The 19,082-nt window shown below is 35.7% G+C and overlaps 1 protein-coding gene across 1 annotated transcript; it reads left to right on the top strand.

The window, feature by feature from the left end:
- The first annotated feature begins 15 nt into the window (after positions 1-15).
- On the top strand, positions 16-18,097 carry LOC145685213 (ADP-ribose glycohydrolase MACROD1-like). The gene is made up of 3 exons (XM_081757573.1): positions 16-683; positions 3,049-3,269; positions 18,036-18,097. The coding sequence occupies exons 1-3, from the start codon at positions 16-18 to the stop codon at positions 18,095-18,097; spliced, it is 951 nt and encodes a 316-aa protein (XP_081613699.1).
- The last annotated feature ends 985 nt before the right edge of the window (positions 18,098-19,082 follow it).

Below are 19,082 nucleotides of genomic sequence, written 5' to 3'. Positions count from 1 at the left end.
AATTATCCAATTGAGATGGGAATATATAAGGACTTGCAAAAGTTAGAGAATCAGGATGCACAAATATTGGGTGAAGGAGTCCAGGAAAAGGATTTTCAGCAGCAGGAGGAGTCCACTTCCTTTTTGATGGAGTATCAGGAAGAGGAAAGCACGGGGGAAGCGGATTCATTGTTCATTCGAGATGTGAAATTGATGTCCGATGTTCCGTCGTGGGAAGAGACCGGACCCGATACCAAATCGATGGCTGATGTAGAAAAACCGAAGTTTGCCGTCAACGAGGAAATTAACCGGAAAGTGGCTTTGTATTATGGGTCTATTACGTCACTGGCAGGACAGGCGATCGTAAATCCATCCAACACCCAGTTGCAACCAAGAGAAGGAGTAGACTTGATGGTACAGTCTTTGGCGGGAATTGAAATGAGGCAGGAGTGCAAGAAAATTGGTCACTTGAACCCAGGTAATGCCGTATTAACCTCAGGATATAATCTACCTGTAGATTATGTTATACATGTATCTGCACCCGATGATAAAAATCCTAAGCGCCTAAGGATGTGTTATGAGAAATCCCTACAGTTGGCTATGGACAATGACATAACGACCATTGCCTTCCCAAATATAGCTACGGAAGTATTTAACTACCCGAAATTGGAAACTGCAAGAATTGCTTTGAACGTAGTACGGGAGTATCTCGAGGAGTCCCTCGATTATTTTGAAAAAATAATTTTTGTTCAATTCGATAAACAAAATCAAATTATTTACGAAAAAGTGATGCACGAATATTTCCCGAAATAAGTTTTTTGTCCTTTACAAGAGCATAAAATATATACAGTGTACTTAACCATTGATTAGTTTATTAGTGGCCTAACAGGGAGCTATTTCTATGTTAATTTGGGTTAGTACAACCTTTTACCACCACCAAAAACTCCTGTGTCCATTATTCTGCTAATGTGCAGGTCCAGAGGAAGTATTAAACCATCTCCCAAAAATAGTTTCAGCTATGACTTTTCTACCTTCATTGTTGAAAATAAAATTAGGTGAAGTAATGAGATGTACTAGAAGGCATTCCACTTACCTAGAAAAAAGGAAACATTGAAATTAGTATCGCAATTTAACAAGAACATATATATACTTAGGCTAACAGAGATGATAATCAATAGAACATGTGAAAATTCTAAATTCTCATTATATTTAATTTGTGTTTCAGATAACCTATTTTGTTTTAAGCTGCATTATCCTATCTTTCTCTTTCCCACATGTGACGTCTAATAACACCGAGTTCCAAACAACATCCGGTTTATTTTCCCAAATGTTATTTTGTACCAACACTTATTTTAATTTGACATTTTCCTTTCCGCATGATGTTAAGGTTTCTTCTCTTTTTGAATCTCTGCTTTGCAACGAAAATGACACTCTAGCTCCAGATGTCTGCGAAGCTGCAAAAGATTTACATGATCTGCAAGTCCATATTAACGATTATTTTTTAAAGCCTCCAAATCCACGATTTCATCGATTATCAACCAGATCTCCGCGTGCACTGCTAGGATTCATTGGGAAAGCATTGAATTGGTGTTGTGACGTAGCTGACAGTTCTTCTATTGATTCGACAAATAAGAAGGAATTTCATTTGGAACAAACAGTACTGGGTTTACAAAAACAATTGTTGAAAAATAATTTATATATTCAGAACACAACTTCAGAATTTTTAAGTTTTCAAGATCAGATACAGGATAATTTTCATAAAATTAGAAACTTTTCGGCAAAAATATTGGATCAAGAACATGATCTGGGAGATCATCTTAATAAGCTTGCAAATCGAGTTCATAAAGAGGTTATTTCGTTCATTCAAGAGTTTTATTCGATTTTAACGCAGTTTGTACAGTTTCTACAAATTTTTAAATATGATCTGACAATTCAGATGTGTACAGATGCAAGGCTGAACCCTAATATAATTCCTTATAAAGTGTTGCACGCACATTTATCTGAATTTGAGAATATCATTTTGAAAAATGGATATAAATTAGCCATAGATAAGTCGTTATTGGAGATGTATTATTCAATTAATGTTTTGACTTGTTCAATCACCGACACGTACATTTACCTACAGATGAAAATTCCGATCGTTGAAATACAGCCTTCATTTGAGTTATATGATGTGCAGCCACTTCCGTTTGCTGTATATAACCAAACCTGTACCGTTGATATCCAGCCTTTAGTTATGGTAGTTCAAGATAAAAAGATCTTATACCAATAACAGGAACAAGCCTTCTCGCTTGTCATTATAGCCAATCAAAATTATGTAAGATACCTACACACACACAGTGACACAATCTCGTTTAATAAATTGTGCTCACGCAGCTTTCGTTGCAAGTACAGTCAGGGAAATATTACACAACTGTGACCATACGTGCTATGATTCGAAAGAGGCACTGATTATAGACATTGGATCGCATGAGTTTTTTTTAACACATCCACCAGAATTCCTAACTTTGAAGATTAGAGAAAATGTGTCTACTATTCGAGTTCCAGAAGAAGCCAGACTATACGGAGCCCTTAAAATTCGAATACCATGCAATACTAAGTTAATTGTGGAGAGAAATCTTTTCGTCAGATCGGATTTTCCGTGTCTCGACAATGATCTTACAGAACCTGTATTTTTACGTTTTTCCGTGCCAGCTAGTCTCTAATGATCTGATGCTATTACGATCTACGTATAAAGGAAATGAATTTTTTAATCTCATCTTTACTTAATGATGTTTGGAGTTCTTCGATCCAACATATGAATATATCAGCATTTACGATAATTGACCAGACGCCCATTAAGATGCCTATCTATAAGCATGAATATTTTATACCAGGAATTATTCTTATTTGGAATATCATCACCACTCTTCTATTTATTTATTTGCTAAGAGAACATGGGATTTTCAATTTTATATGGTTTTGTAGAAAATGTAGTGCGTTTACGGAATTTTCCTTGCAAGAATTGAGCTACTTTTTAGACATTGTGCAAACCGTTATTGCAGTTGTAAGTCTAATTTTGCTCTATAGAGTTATGAAAAGTTTAATGAAAAAAATTGGTGATGATACGCCACTGCAGATGAAGAGTTTTGAGAATAAATGTAACGAGAGGATTGAAGAAAGAGATCAAGAACCTGAAGTGACCCCAGAAAAGTTCACCACTTCGAACAAAAATGAGGATGCACATTCAGTGTCAGATTTGAGTTTACCTCCTCCTCCAGCAGAATTGATAGTTAGTGACGGAAGTTTTGGTACAGAGATTATAATGCCGCCTTCTACCGTCTTGGAATTAAGGAATTCTAACGTAAAATCTTCGTACATTTCCAACTATATAGTTGGAAACCAGGTTAAACGGTTGAGAATGAGGTGTTCGAAGATTTTGTAAGCACATGGAAGCAAAGCTATGAGGCGAAAGTTCTCTGCGGAACGAACAGAACTTTTGATTTTTGGAACTGTTGCAATTAACACATTTTTCCATGCCGAAGGAATAAGACCGGTGTTCCATATGTAATTGAAGTATGGGAACATCAAAGTGAATCCAGAAGGCGGAAGATGTTTATAATGATTATAGGTAAGGCCATCGATCCCTGGAGCAGTAGATTTCATAATGCTGTTGAGAACAGTTTCCAATTCGCAAGGGGAAAAGTCGCGATTAAGAACAGGGTCAGAATTGCTAAAAAGTTGGCGTTCAAGAGAGAGTCGATCATTATTGACATAAGGTGCTGATGAAGAATGATGGAAAAGGTCAACCCATCGTGAATCCTGAAAGTGAAGAGGTAGATTCTGGGAAGAGTCGCTGTGAGTGTAACGTTTCCAAAAATTCCAAAGCTTACGAGTGGGTACACGAGTAGAGAGAAGTACAAAGGTCGTGCCAGCTATGACGCCTAGTGGTGTTAATAATGCGTCGAGCACGGGCTTTGTGATAGCTGTAGGAAAGGAAATTGTCCTTGGATGGATGTTGAAGGAAAATGCGAAAGACCTATTGACTGAGATTAATGCTTTGCTGGCAAGATGATGGCCACCATATAGGTTTCCTGTGAGGGACAGAGAGACATAAAGTGGTGCGGTAGGCAGGAGAGGAATAGGCCTGTTTGCATAAATGAGAAACAGTAGATTTGATAAGAGAGAAGAACTGTGAACCGGAAGAATTGAACGCTTCAGGAGTTAAGGTGGAAATTTGTTCAGCAATGTGATAAGAATAATGAGTCCAGTTCAAGTTCGTGGCAATATGTTGTAATTTGGAGGTGAATGCCAAAGTAGATGAGAGAGAACAGCCATGAGAATGAAGAAAGGGATTAGTAGTGGAGAGAATCGGAAAGTGATCACTATCACAGGGATTGAAACAAGTATGCTATTCCGTATCAATATATAAACGATTGCGGGATAACGTTAGATCAGGTGCCCATTTACCGGTAAAAGAAATTCTGGTAGGAGAGCCATTATTTAGGAAAAGATACGGAGAGTTTGCTAAGGCTGTATAAAAGGTTTTTTCAGCCACATCAGTGCGATTGCTGCCCCAGAGGGTACTGTGTACATTAAAGTCGCTCCTATATAGCCAATGTGTGAATTGCCTTGAGAAAGATGATCCCAAAATGCGAAATCAGGACGAATCGATGGTGGTATATGAAGGTTAACAAAGTGAACAGTATCCACAGTAACACCAAGCATTTGAACGTGAGAGGAATTGTGAGAAGACTGAATAGGAAAAGTATTATGAGGAAGACTATGTTTGACACAAGTCGAATGCCTCCATGGTGATCATGTCGAAATTGATTAATTACAGTATAATAGTTGTAGGGGCAAGTTAGGTTTACACCAGGTTTCTTGTAAGAAAATGAGGTTTGGAGAAAAAAATATGAATTAGATGATAGAGATGATGAGTTTTTCCGTAGACGCTCTGGAAATTGCACTGGAGTACAGTAACGCGTCGAAGTCGCTGTTGCGCCATATTAGTTGATGTCAAGGGAAAGATAGCGAGTGGATAATAAAGGTTCGAGATGAGAATCGCATTTATTTGCCAGAGGTCCACCAAAAAGGTGGATAAACATTTCCGAAGTGCATTCTTATACTTCTGAGGAGAACGAGTGGAAAAATTCTGGAATTCCATGCTTATATAGGAAGGCGGGGAGGAATGGGATGAAAGCGACAAAGGAGAAGATGATTTTGAAGATGTCTGCTCGCCCCGATAAAGGGACAGAGTCTTACCAGATGATTCTGTAGATTGATCGGATATTGGACGTATAATCTTCCTTTTAGGAAATCGGGTTACATCCTGAAGGACAGGTGGAGCCGACAAGTTAACTGCTGAATTGGATGTAGGAGAAGAAATTAAAGGCTTCCGGCGATGTATACTATCTGTACGAGGTACGATTTGGTTGCGAAGATGAGGGAAAAGGTACCAGTCGTATTGCGTCGTTTGTTCCCCGGAGGTGAGTCGTTGGTTGTAGTTTTAGGAGGAGCAAAAGTAGACGTGGAAGCAGAAGATACGATACTGGCGTAAAATGAGTGATGTGTTGTTGGTTGTAAGAAGAAAAAAGTACCATGACTGGCAGGAGGTATATCAGCAGAAAATTGATATGGAGGTGTTTTGTCCGTTGATTTGGAAATAAGATTGCAGGCTTCATTAAACAAGATTCTACTGAGGGTCATTATTTCCATAATTTTCTTCTGACGGTTTCTCTCCAGGCAATCTTGACTATCACTCGGATGAGCTTGACCGCAATTAATGCATTTAAGGGGGTTGGTACAGGTATCTGAAGCGTGAGGAGCACCATAACTTTTGCTATTTAATCGGCAGTTACGATTGAGATGTCCATATCTAAAACAACCCTGTAGGCATTAAGGGATCATAGGAATGTAGGTAGAAACAGTACGGCGAACATAATAAAGTTTGATATCCTCTGGAAAGAGTTGTGAATTAAAAGTGAGATTGACAGTTTTAGTTGGTTGAAGTTCATTGTTAGAATCTTTGCGATAAATTCTCCTAGCTGACGTTACCTGTACATCACAGAAGATATCGGTAAGTAAGTCATCCATAGTGATACCAGTATCGATATCCCGTACGACACCAGTAGAGTATAGAAGGTGGTTCGGGATATAACCATCCCACTGGTTTTGAATTAAGAGAATGTGTTCCAGAAAACCGTTACCTTCAGTACCTGAACGAAATTGAAGTTTGATTAAGTTACGTCCGATAGGTGCAATAGACTTAATACCAGGAATGCCAGCAAGATATAATTTACGACTGATTACCATAATATGTTTTTTCAATATCATCAAGAATGGATTTAAGAAAGACATAATATGGAGCTAAATGATTAGATTGATATTTTTTTCAATTGTGTAAAATTGGTATCTTATGTTATGATAAATATCAGTTTATGATAAATAGCAGTGGACGCCGTAGAGCAAAGGATATCAGGTACGAATGTGTTAGCTTGAACCGTACGAAGAGCAGAAGAAGGGCTTGACTCAGGAACAACTGAATTAGCATCAGTGTCCATAGTGATTTCTAAAGTATCCGAATCTCGTGCATGCAGAATAGTCAAATTAGTATTATCAGATATACTGGGGTTTCAGAAAGAAACCCACAAACAAAAACCCAGCAAAATAACAATATATACACAAAATACAAAATTAATAATGAATTAGAACACAGAAAAAACACGACACTGAATACTACACTCAATACAACACTTGTAACTAAACTATAATTGCACTGCACTTTCACTAATATACACGAACTAGAATGCCATCCGCCATTTTTCCAGACCGAAACTCAATTTTAATTCAAAGATACCCCAGCGGAAAGCTACTGAAACGATGTTATGATGTTGCAAAATAATTTCAAGGTAAAATTAAAATAGCAATAACAAGAGAAAAAATATTTAGAAGAAGTATATATTTGAATGAAAGCAATTTCAATAGAATACTAAAGACAACCGCAAAATTACAGATCAAATTGTAGTGTATAATAATAAATGAGCTCTGAGACTGTTTAGACGGTTAATATTTTTCCATATTTTGTCAAAGATTCCATCATTGCAATGGGTCGTTTTTATTGAAACTTTATCTCCATTCGCTGCGAGTGATCTTGCTAAATAATCAATGAAATTGAGCATGTACTTGGAGCTATACAGCAGCTTCAGAGTAGAGAAATGTTCAATTCAGACGTGACTAGCGCTTCTCTTTCCTTCGTTTTGATGTTGTATGAAGTACTCCATTGAGCTGACTAACTTGTAAATAATGAGGAAAATATGTAGAAACCAAAACCATTCTGGCAGTTATGTATGTCGAACTAAGAATGGATATTCCCATAGTAATATAATAGTAATATAGAAGATATGCCATAATGCGAAATGAAATCATTCGTTACAGCTTCGCCGTGCCCACTGTGCCATCTTCTCTGGCTCAACTTATAATCACTGTCCCAAAGTAAAATTTAGAAATTATAATATCTTAGTGCTTATTTCTTAAATTAAGCAAACCATGGGAAGTGTGAGCGATCGCAGAACCAATTGGGGTTGGTGAGCTGGAGCCGGAGTGAGAGCGAGTGACAATGAAAGTAATGAGCCTAAGTTGTATTGAAGGTAATTACCCGAATCAAATTATTGAGCGCGAGCCCATATAACTGCAAAGACCACTGAAGGTAGTGAGTTACATGTCAAAGCATGAGGGAAATAGGTCAAAGCATGAGGTTATTTGAGGTTAGTGACCCCAAGTCTGAGTAAGCGTGAGAACAAATTAAATTAGGAAGTCCATGCCCAAATGAGTGAGTCTCGCTGACGTTAATGAGCTTAAACTTGTTGATGGTGCTGAGCCCGAGTCTAGTTGAGGGAAGTGAACCCGAGTGCGAGGGAGCTCGATTCCAATTGAGAAGAAAGGAACCCAAGCCCAAGTAAGTCCGTGTCCATTTGAACTATGTAACTATTTTGAATATTTAAATAGAAATGAACGTAATAAACACTACATGTAAACATACGGAGAACCTAGTGTTATGAACCAAGATTAATGACTGAAGAAAGAAGAGCCAATCAGGCTTATCGATGTTCGCTTGTTTTTAGGCTTCAATGAGTTACGGGTACAAATCTAACTATAGATGTTCTCTATTTTATAACATCCTTGTGACGAGCTCATGTATGTTCTTTGAAGAAAAGGTCACTCACTGTCACTAGACTGACGTGTCATGTCTCCGAGAAAACGTAACCCATCGCCTCTTTACTTTATGTTGTAAGATGAATTGCAGCAAATCAGAATGCCACATACTGGAAAATACCGAATTAATTAAAGACTTTTGTTAAGTGGAAAGTTTACAGCATTCTTAACAATTTCTTTGATCCTGCCCACCAACATCGTACAAATTTAACTCTTTCCGGCCCAGTGGTTTCAGTGTGAAACCACAGTTTTAACTCTTCTCCGTACAGCATAGTGGATTTAGAAGGAAATCATCTTTTAGTAAGAACTTTGCAAGCCATCTAAGGACAGTAGTTTAAATTATTTTCAGGATTTTCATTCGCGCTGAAACTGTATAGCCAATTGACGTTGAAAATTTGTTGTTTTCTTTCTCTTCATAAATTCATTCTTTGGAGAACAAAGGGTTAATATGAATACACACACTAATATGCTATGGAAACTAATATTCCAATACTGTTCAACTGTTAGATATACTTACACGAAATAATATATTTTATAACCCCTTAAAAAGTGTAGGACATAGAATCAATAGCAAGCAGACGCATGTAAGGCGCTTTCGCAACCATTCTATACAAATCTATACACCCACATACTGAACTACCTACTTCATTATAGGTGAATGTTTATCTCACGTATAATTCCATTCTCATTTCTTAACACTGTTTCTACGTTACACGTTGGAAGCTTACATAAGTAAGTTCCTTAAATATTGGACTATTTTGATTAAAGCGGTGACTGGACAGACTTCCTTACCAACTCTTTATGACCGATTTTTTCAAATTTATCTAGTTCGAAGTATAGATTCAAGAAGTAACTTTCATTCTGTAAATCCAAAACTGTCACCTTTCACCATTATCTGTTTAGATAATTTTAAAGAGATGTCAGGGACTGTATTAGGTAAAATTTGAAATTTACATGTAAGGAATTCTATATTTATTGAGACTGAAAAAATGACTTCTTAATGCAATTTCCTGTAATTAAAGTATAAGTTTAAAGAATAAATTTCATTTTCCAAATCCAAAATTGTCACGTAAGAAATAACATACTTTTCTTGATCTGCTTCGATAATTTTAAAGAAGTGGCAGTTACTGGTAAACACAATAAAATGATCAATGCCAATTTCAGTTTCTCATTTATAGCACAGTGTATCTATTACACTTATTAGTGAATGTACGAAGGATATGCAGAATACATGTGCTAATGCACTTTTACTCACGATAGTACATTTCCTTCCCATGGATAGGTCCGAACAAAGATACTTCACACTTAGATCTATATCGTAGGGAATTTTGAGAGAGGACCGTTTTTTTTTATTTTCCAGAGTTGGCAATCCTAATGAATTAACGAAGTTCATCTATAATTTTTCCAAAAAGTGGCCCCATATTCTCAATTTGTAAGGAATAAACAGGCTGAATTAATGTAATTACCTATTGTTCTTCCGATGATAATGATTCCATTGTTTCACGCATTTTTAAAGAAAAGTCACAGTAACTCGGTCGAAGCTACAAAATAAAATTAGCTCCCTTAATGTTCTTGCCTGTTTCCCTTGTGGTGTTTCAATACACACACACACACACTCACACACACACACACACACACACACACACACACACACACATATATATATATATATATATATATATATATATATATATATATATATATATATATATATATATATATATATATATTGTAATATCCCATGTGATAAACAAACAATTCCACAAGTCAGTGTTTACAAACACCACCACATGGTTCGGCAAGAATACTTCACACCAGATGGATCTACAATCACTTGCAGACGACGGCTTCTAGCCCCTCCCACGGAGCAGAAGACATCGGAGCAGCAGCGCCACTACCACCCAAGGAACCCTATAATTGGATGGACAAAGGCAATTCAGTACCAGTTTTCTGGTGACCCTCCTCTAGTCTGCTTCGGGACTACGCCTATCATCTCCCCTGGCTTAGCCTGCTCGGGGCTCTGACTGGGAATCCCAACCTCAGCCGCTTAGCTTGCTTCGGGTCTCTGTTGGCCAATTAACCTACCCACTGCTTGCTTCGGAGTTTTGGGCACCTAATACGACTTCGCTTAGCCTGCATGGAACTCTGCAGAGATCCTGTCTGTGATCTTACGGTCAAAGACCACCTATAACTAACCTTTGATATTAGAGAGATTAATTTGTACAGTATTTTGTGAAAATACTTTTATAGAGAAATTTTATAATAAAATTGGTAGTGGGAGATCCATTCCAGACACTCTTTTTATTAACGCTTTACCTATACCTATATGGGACAAAGTTTTACTATATATATATGAATCGCAGATTTGAGAAACGTCATAAGTCAATTACGTATGTCAATGATGCCGTAAGCCATTGATTTGTGACGTTTTTCAACTCAACGACGCAGCTCCATATTGCACGGACTATTACCGTGTTTTCTGACACATCACAACCCAACGGTGTAGCTATCCTTCAACAATCAAAGATGCATGTAAACTCATTTTCGGCATATGGTTGATTTATGACGTTTCACAGATCAGCGATTCATCTAGGGAGGAGCATTTGTCTTGATGCGTGCTTGTAACTTTTAAACTAATAAACACAGGAGCGTCATTTCAGACTTCGCTTGAGGGGGGCAAAAGCACCACAGACATAAGACTTTCCGGTTTTGTACTGGTATATTAGTAGACAATCGATTAAAGTGTATGTATTTCTCAAACTCTTGGGGGGGCAATTGCCCCCTCCTGCCCTACCTAAATGACGCCCCTGAATAAACATGCAAATATTGACAATGAGGCATTGTCTAATATACTCTGTGATATGATCAGGTCAACTGTTTCCCACTCAATATAAAGTTACATTTCTCAAGTGGCACTACGACAGATTATTCGAAAACAGTCAGTACCAAATCTACTATTCAGTGATACAAACTAAGACACCAAAGTATGATAATCATCCAAATATTGGTATCCTCTTTAACAATAACAACGCAAGTGAGACGGGTAAGTTAATGCACATCTAAAACAGATCCGAAAGCAGCCACAGAGGTTTGGGGGATCATGAATATGTTAGATGAGCAAAAAGTCTCTTACTTATATCTAAATTGTGTTTTTTGTATTAATTATTTCATTTTATATTAAGGTCTCTGGCGGGGCCACGAATAGTTTAGGGGGCCAGGCCCCCCTCTGGTTGCGGGCCTGATCTAAAATATTTTGGTGTCTAATACTATGGTTATGATATAACGAATTTCGAATAAATAAAAACAAAGATACAAAAGTTTGAGAAGTTGACTTTTCAGAAGACTCTTTTGAAAAACTGCTTCGGGGTCAATGCATACGAAGTGGTCCAGTGGTGGTTACTCGACCACCTCCGAAAATTGTAAAAATTTGAGTGTGATGAACCTTGTGTATGAGAAGGTCAATAACATTATTCACGTTGTTGTATGTACAAATGTTGCTGAATGGCGGCCATCTTTGTTGTCAGTGGAGTGCCAATTTTTGCATTTGCAAGCCTTTACGAAAACTACATTTGTTCAGGACTTACGCATCAGACGAACACCAAACAAAAACGAATGTTTAGAGGAGAGACTGAGTTACACGGAGAATATAAACTTTTGCGTCTAAATAAATATGCAGGATTGCAAACCAATACGTGAAATCACCAGAAAAACTACAGAAAATTAAACTTTTAAAGAGCTGTATTTTGGAATGGCAAAGTGGGGGGGGGGTTCATACGTTTTGTGCTGAATACTATTACATGTAAAGACTCTGCAGAAATATCCACAGCTATGGTACTACTGAGACTATAGATTTATAGGGGTTCGAAATTTGAAGTTTGTGATTTTGGTGCCATTTTTGGGGCGTAATATCTCAAAAGAGCAAAGTGCTAAAAATTCCTGCTTATTCCACAAAGTAATTCCATATATCTATAAATTGTTACAAAAAAAAAAAAACATGACTGATATTACATGGATAAAAAAGTTAGGACATGTTGAAAACGCGAAGAAAGCACGTGCGTGACGATAGTCATAGCCCGGAAAAATTAAATGTTTTGATTTATTTCATGCTAGATCTCAAAAGCTACGTATGGTGCACTAATTTGGCCCAACTCTGTTTGTGTTCAGTTGTGCAAAAGCTTGCGAGAGTGTTCAGTGGGGCAAAAGCTTGGAAAAGTTTGTTCCAACTTTCTAGCTCCATGATCATTGCCACGTATATATGGTAAGGGGTTAGCTCCCCCTTGCATGCATGGGACCGCGGTTTTAATGCATTTGATGTATCAGCAAAGTATCCTTCAAATCCAGTCACAGTTACGGAAGTTAGTAAGTTCACAAGATTGCGTTATATAGGGTAGATACACTAGCCTTTGACTACCTGGGGACTCCGCCCTCAGACCTCCGCAGTAGGATTGTGGCAAGTTATAGACCAAAACCCTTTTATCATTTGGAATTGTTATAGAGGTATATAGGGGGTTACGATAGTTTTTATGTCCTTAGAGTCTTCTTTTTACTTGTTTGTGGACCGATTCTGACTTGATTTTATCCATAATTCACCCGTATTTTCATTTGAAAACACAATTAACTTTTTTGTTTTCCCTCAGAAAGCCCTATTTATTTTTTATTCCTTCTCTGAAAGCCTAGTTTATTTTTTATTCCTTCTCAAAGAGCCCTGTTTATTTTTAGCAGTCCATAGAAAGCTCTGTTCTGTTTTTATTATGCATTAGAAATCCCTGCTATTTTTTGTTAGTGGCATTTAGAAACCAAGACATGTTTTTTTATTTTCCTCAGAAAGCCCTGTTCTTTTTTATTACGCATTAGAAGATCCTTTTTACTTTTTATTAAGCATTAGGAAGCACTGTTTATTTTTTATTTACCTTATGACGTGTGTAAGATGTTTCCGCTGGCGCCATTACTGTCTGACCCCGTAGCGGCTTTTCCTTTATAGATTTGCGTTCGCTTTGTATAACCGCCTGCTGCGCCACGCTCTAATGCAATTAGCCGGCTCTTGTATACTTTAGCCCACGTAAGAAGATAAAGATATTACATACCTTTTCACTTATCCTTTGCTGCTATATCCTCAACTCCGGTGCCGCCTATTTCCTGGTTGGTTGTTGTTGACTACTGGTTCATTGATGCTGGTAATCTTTATAACGTGTTAGAACTTGCAGCGTGAACCGAAAATTGAAGAAATATTGCGATGGTGCAATTGAAACTTATGATTTTAGAGCGATTTAGTATTTTGATTTAGATTATTACTGAATATAATAAATATTAATTAATTACGTGAATATATGAATTTGATAATGTAATTTTATAAGTATAAAAATTGAACACTTATGCATTGAAGATTTTTTAAAGTATGAAAAGTTAATTTTACATTGTGAATATTCCCATGACGCTTACACGTACGCTACCCGGAACTGTATATTTCTACAAGTTTAGCTTGTTCCTCATTTTCATTCCACTGGATAATACGTGTTGCTTTATACTGATATATCATTTGAATTGGATACCTTGAATTATGTTTCCTTGTATAAAACATTTTTCATTCGCCATTTATTATTATTGTTATTCTTGATAACATTTCCGATGCTAAATTGTATGAAAATAAAATTTCAGTGAAATAGCTCGGGACGAGAACTTGCTACCTTTGTGTTTTCAGTCCGTCACCTTAACATTTACGCCATTTTTGTGGTTGAGAAGTCAAAACTTGTATTTGCTACTGGTGTATACAGCCCCTCCTAGTGCCATTTACCTTTTAAGCTTGAAAGAAAATGAAATTGACTTTTTAAATGTTGAAATGGTTGCAGATTATATGATTAGGTATAACAATATAGCTTTTTAATGGCCGTACTTGTTTTTCTGTTTGCGTTTTATTGGATTATTAAACTAATGAAATTATATTACATTTTTATACGGACTACATTGATAACTCGTTTATTTATTTTGTTGAATCTAGCTCTTAAAATAACACTTTGTTGCTGTTGATTATTAATTAATACATTTGTCCTTTTTAGCTGACTACTCGAGTATATATATATATTGTTTATAGAATTACATAAATTTAATATACCGACTCCCCTTCCCCTTTGTTAAAATCGAAAAGAGTTTGTTTTAGCTATTACATAACGGAATCACGCTTATTTCTTTAGAGACATTATTTGTTGTAAACAGCTAAGCTGAAATTTCTAAATTATTAACATGCCATTTGATTTTCGTGGAGGGCGCAAAAACTAAGTATACACTAATATTTTTTATTGAAACTGAAATCAGAAATTCTCGTTTTGGTTTCTTTGGGATAACATCATTATTTCTAGATTTATTGACACGGATGTATTATTTAAATTCGTTTCGTGATGACACTGTGTATTAGTGAACACTATTTGAGATTGGAGGTACTAATATTTATGAAGAGGAAGAATATTTTGTCTGAACCATAGGAATCGAGAACACGATTTTCTTTGGGGACATTTAGTATTGTCATGCTGCATGTTTACAATAATTTTATGATTGTGGTGGTTGAATTATGCATCTCACTATAAAATATTTGAGCAGTTGTCCATAGGCAAGTCTCGAAAAATTGAACTTTGTTTTTAAATAAATAAGATTTAGATGTATACTATCACTTACATTAGTTGGGACCCCTGGAGTGGAGTTGAGTTGTGTTGATTTGAGTTTAGCACCGGGGCTATATGAAACGCGGACTTACAGTTTAAGGTGAACCACATGAGCGTCCAACGGGAATCGAATTTGGGGTTTCAAGGACAAAAATGTTTGCAGAAAAAGGATTTAAATGCATTTTAATGATTGAGCTATATGAACAATATTAAAAAAAGGATTATAAACAGGGTTATTAAAGAAGAAAATATTGCTTTATTCAATGAATATTGTACTAACGTTTCTTCCAATGAAAAATTGTTTCAAGGCAAGGAGAAGCTAGGCAGTCACAGACTCCGTTGGTATTTGTAACAGGTGAAATTTCAGTTTTTGAGTCATGAGGTGAATGTTCCGACGCTAGGTTTGAATACTGTTTTTTCATTGGTTGAAATGTGCATAAATGGATGACACAACAACACCTATTTCTCTATTGCATTTTAGTATTATTATGGATTACATTGTGGAAGTTCAATGAAGATTTACTAAGCAGTGCTAATATTTTGTGCGGTGTTTTGCGAGGGCTGTGGTAAGTTAATTTGAATTTTATTTTATATTTAATAGTTTGAAAATATATTTAAAACAATTTATTGACTTTATGAAAATTGCGCGTCTCGTCTCGTTTTGTTTCCTGTCTCGAAGATTTCAGTGGAGATGATTTGAATTTGAAAATACGTTTGAAAAGCAAAAATTAATAAAATAGACGCACACCTTATTTTTCGGTTTGTATCTTCAATTATGAACAGATAATTTATTATTATTGTTATAGTTCTATGCTCGACTATTTCAATTTAGCTTGCTGGTGTACGTAAATATTATTGATACTTGACTATAAAATTTGTAATGCGGATAATAGACAGAATTGTTTTATTGCTATTCCATACAATTTGATAAGAATAATATTTTTAAACTAATTTTCTATGCTGTGGAATTCAGTCAGCATCGTAGGTTATTTATTAGGGATTTAGGATTTAGATTTTTGGCCTTTCGACATCTAAGACCATTTAATCTTTTACGTTTTGAAGCATGACATCCGTTGGCGATTACACTATTTGAGGAAAGTGAAGAAAGAAACAAAGAATTGGAAAAGAAAGGAAGCGGCCTGGGACCTACAAGTTAGGTACCACCCCGGCATTTGCCTGCTGTGAATGAGGAAAACCCAGGAAAACCACATTTAGGATGGCTGACCTGAAGAAGCTTATACACTTTTTTGAGCGAGTGCCCCACCGGGAATCGAATCCGTAGCTTATTGGTATTGCGTACGTATTTTAGGCGAAGACATCCGATTAATTTTAGTGGAGGCATACTTTTTACTTTGCTGGGTATTGTGAGCTTTTTATGAAATAGTATTACAAAATTTTAATAATCCTTTGATTATCAAGAGAACAGACCATATTAATCGATATGGTCTCAACAGGAATTGAAGCGAAGGTCTTTAGTTAGAAAAGGATTCACTTATGGTATTTGATGTGAATGAACAGAACTCTTTTAATTTTACTGTAGATTCATTTAATATAGACTATATATTGGTTAGGATGTAGCTTGGAAACCAAAGAAAAAATCTTATGGAAAGGACAATTAGAAAAAAAAATCGTATTTTGTATTGCTCCATATTTAATTGTAGTAATAAAATATAGCATGATCTATAATTTAATTGGTGAAAAATTATCCGGAAGTTTTATTGCCTCCTTTTAAAAAACATAAAAAAATTTAGGGTTCATTGACCATTTAGGTTGCTAGCTTTCCATATACTCACTTGAAATAGCTTATGTCTATTACTATTAGTTTTCATTGGAATAAACTATGCTATAATCTATGAAATAATTGGTGGAATAAAACATTAGTTTTACAAATATTATTATGATTGTAAAGGAAAACATTTAAAAGTGCTGTGAATATTATTTTGGCTGGCGTAGTTAGGACAGTTGGACACAACCTGCATTCGTGGACAGCGCGTTTACTGCCATCTATTAACTAAAGTATAAACCACGTGGAGAAAACGAGTTTGTGCTCTACAGTCTTGGACTTTTTTAAATTCCGAGATATTTGCCAAAATAATTATTCTATAAATGATTTTACAATGTACATAGAGTGTAGGGAAATATATTTTGAAATATAAATTCATAGGTAAATGATTTAGTTTAAAATAATACGTGAGAATGCTTTCCATTGTAATATTGAGGATATTTGCGACAGAACGTGCAGAATATCATGGCTATGCCATAATTTAAATTTGGTAAATTCCATATATTTGCCAGTGTTATATAACAGATAAATATTTTAACCTCATAATGGTAGCATGGCTGTGTTCCTTAAATAACGAATATTTTATGCAACAGCAATAAAATATAGGTCTTTCGTGGAATTTACATGTTGGCTATAATTTGTTTCAACACCTAGGCTTTGTGAGACTTGGCCGTACAGATTTTTAAGAAACAATTTCAATTTTTGGTCTTCAGGAATACATTTTTGTTGGTACTAGTATATTTTTGACACCTTTGCGCAAAATTGCCTTAGAAAATAACCATATTTGTCCCACCCCATCTTTTACGGATATCTCGAGCTTTGTTGAGTTGAAACCGTTTGTAGGATAATTTGCCTTGACTGAGAAACATTAGCAGAAAACCATTTTATGTTGTACAATTGGACACGAGATAAGATTTGTTATACTGCATGTAGACAATTTCCTTTATGTGTTAAGAGGATATGGATTGAGTTTTTATTTAAAAAGTATAATAAAAATACTAACCCATAGACATGCTTTGCTGAATATTGTTTTTGCTCACGACAAACATTAAATATTTTATGTCGATAGTATTTTAACCTTTGTGACAATTGTATATTGAGTTTAACGGTCTGATTGTAACACCGTGTCAATATGAGACGTGGACTTGTAAAATTAAGGAACTGCTTACTAGCAAGTTGGAGTGTTTGATATTACATCCTATAAATTATTGTTTCTGTGTATTTTTACTTACTTAAACACTCTGTGACCATACTAAAAGCTCTTTTCCTTAAAATGTTAGAAAGTATGTTTTAGAGAAATAAAAAGGTTGGAACTGTTAAAAGATTGATGGAATGAGATTGAGGGACAAGAGGGAAGTACCATGAACATGATACTTGTTTTCATAATTTTATATATTAAATGTAAGAATTCTTTGTTTACTTGACAGCGTCTATTACGCCCGATCAGTCTGCCAATGAGTTTGCATCTATTGTAGCAAGAATAGGATGATTTTTGTTCTGATCTGTTTGTCGTGTTTTTACAGATCGATTTGACACGAAACATTTCTCTTAACAGATCACTTAATAAGTGTGAATATGCTAATTATTTGATGATTCGCTTGCCGAAGGAAGCTCAAATTATGTACTAGGTAGACCCCACCCGTAATTGCTAGGTACCCCTGAATCTTTCGGAAATACTAAAAGCTCGTAATAAATTATTTGTACACTCGGTGTGAGCGAACTAATTATTTGCTATTTTGCTTTGATACGATGCTCAGAAAAAACTGTTTCGAAGTATATAAAAAGTTGGAAGGGGTCCAATATAAGTGAAGTAAAAATGCAAATAAATTATTCGCACATTGTCTCAACCGATAAAAAAGTTCCAAAATACTAGATTCTGTGACTATACTAAAATTGTTTGAATGAACAAATTACATTTAAACATTGGAGTTTGCTTGTAACTTGTATGTTGACAGACCCTGACACCTGGCAGAACTAATTGAAACTAGTTGTAAAGACACCCAACTTAGACTCCTTCTCTTCCAACATTTGATTGCATCGCAATAAAATTACTCGGAATGTCCCATGTCTAGCAGTGATGTTTCATTATTTTAATTCATCGTAATAATTTACACATACACTTTGTGTGAGCGTACTAAAAAGTTTGCTGTTATAAATTTTTTAGGCAATGCCTTGAAAAGAAAATAGTAAAACTTGATGTCATACAATAACTGAATATAACTTGATGTATGTATTAGTGTAGAGAAAGCATAAGCAAAGTATATGCTTGGTAGTTATAAGCATATACTTTATTGTGCTTGTTAGAATTGTATTTAAAAAACTTGTTAAACTTAGATACGATAATTAACTTATACAAACACGTGGCACGGATTTGACGCGGAATACTTGCGTTTCAGATCGCGTTAGCTTCCAGCAGTATATCGTGGCGTAACGGGTAACGTGCTTGACTCACACAATAAAGGTCCCTGGAGCGA

The sequence above is a fragment of the Thermobia domestica genome, chromosome 5 (assembly GCF_964235325.1).
Source record: "Thermobia domestica chromosome 5, izTheDome1.hap1.1, whole genome shotgun sequence".
Classification (NCBI taxonomy): domain Eukaryota; kingdom Metazoa; phylum Arthropoda; class Insecta; order Zygentoma; family Lepismatidae; genus Thermobia; species Thermobia domestica.
The sequence above is the reverse complement of the archived record's forward strand: the minus strand, read 5'-3'. Positions and strand labels throughout refer to the sequence as shown.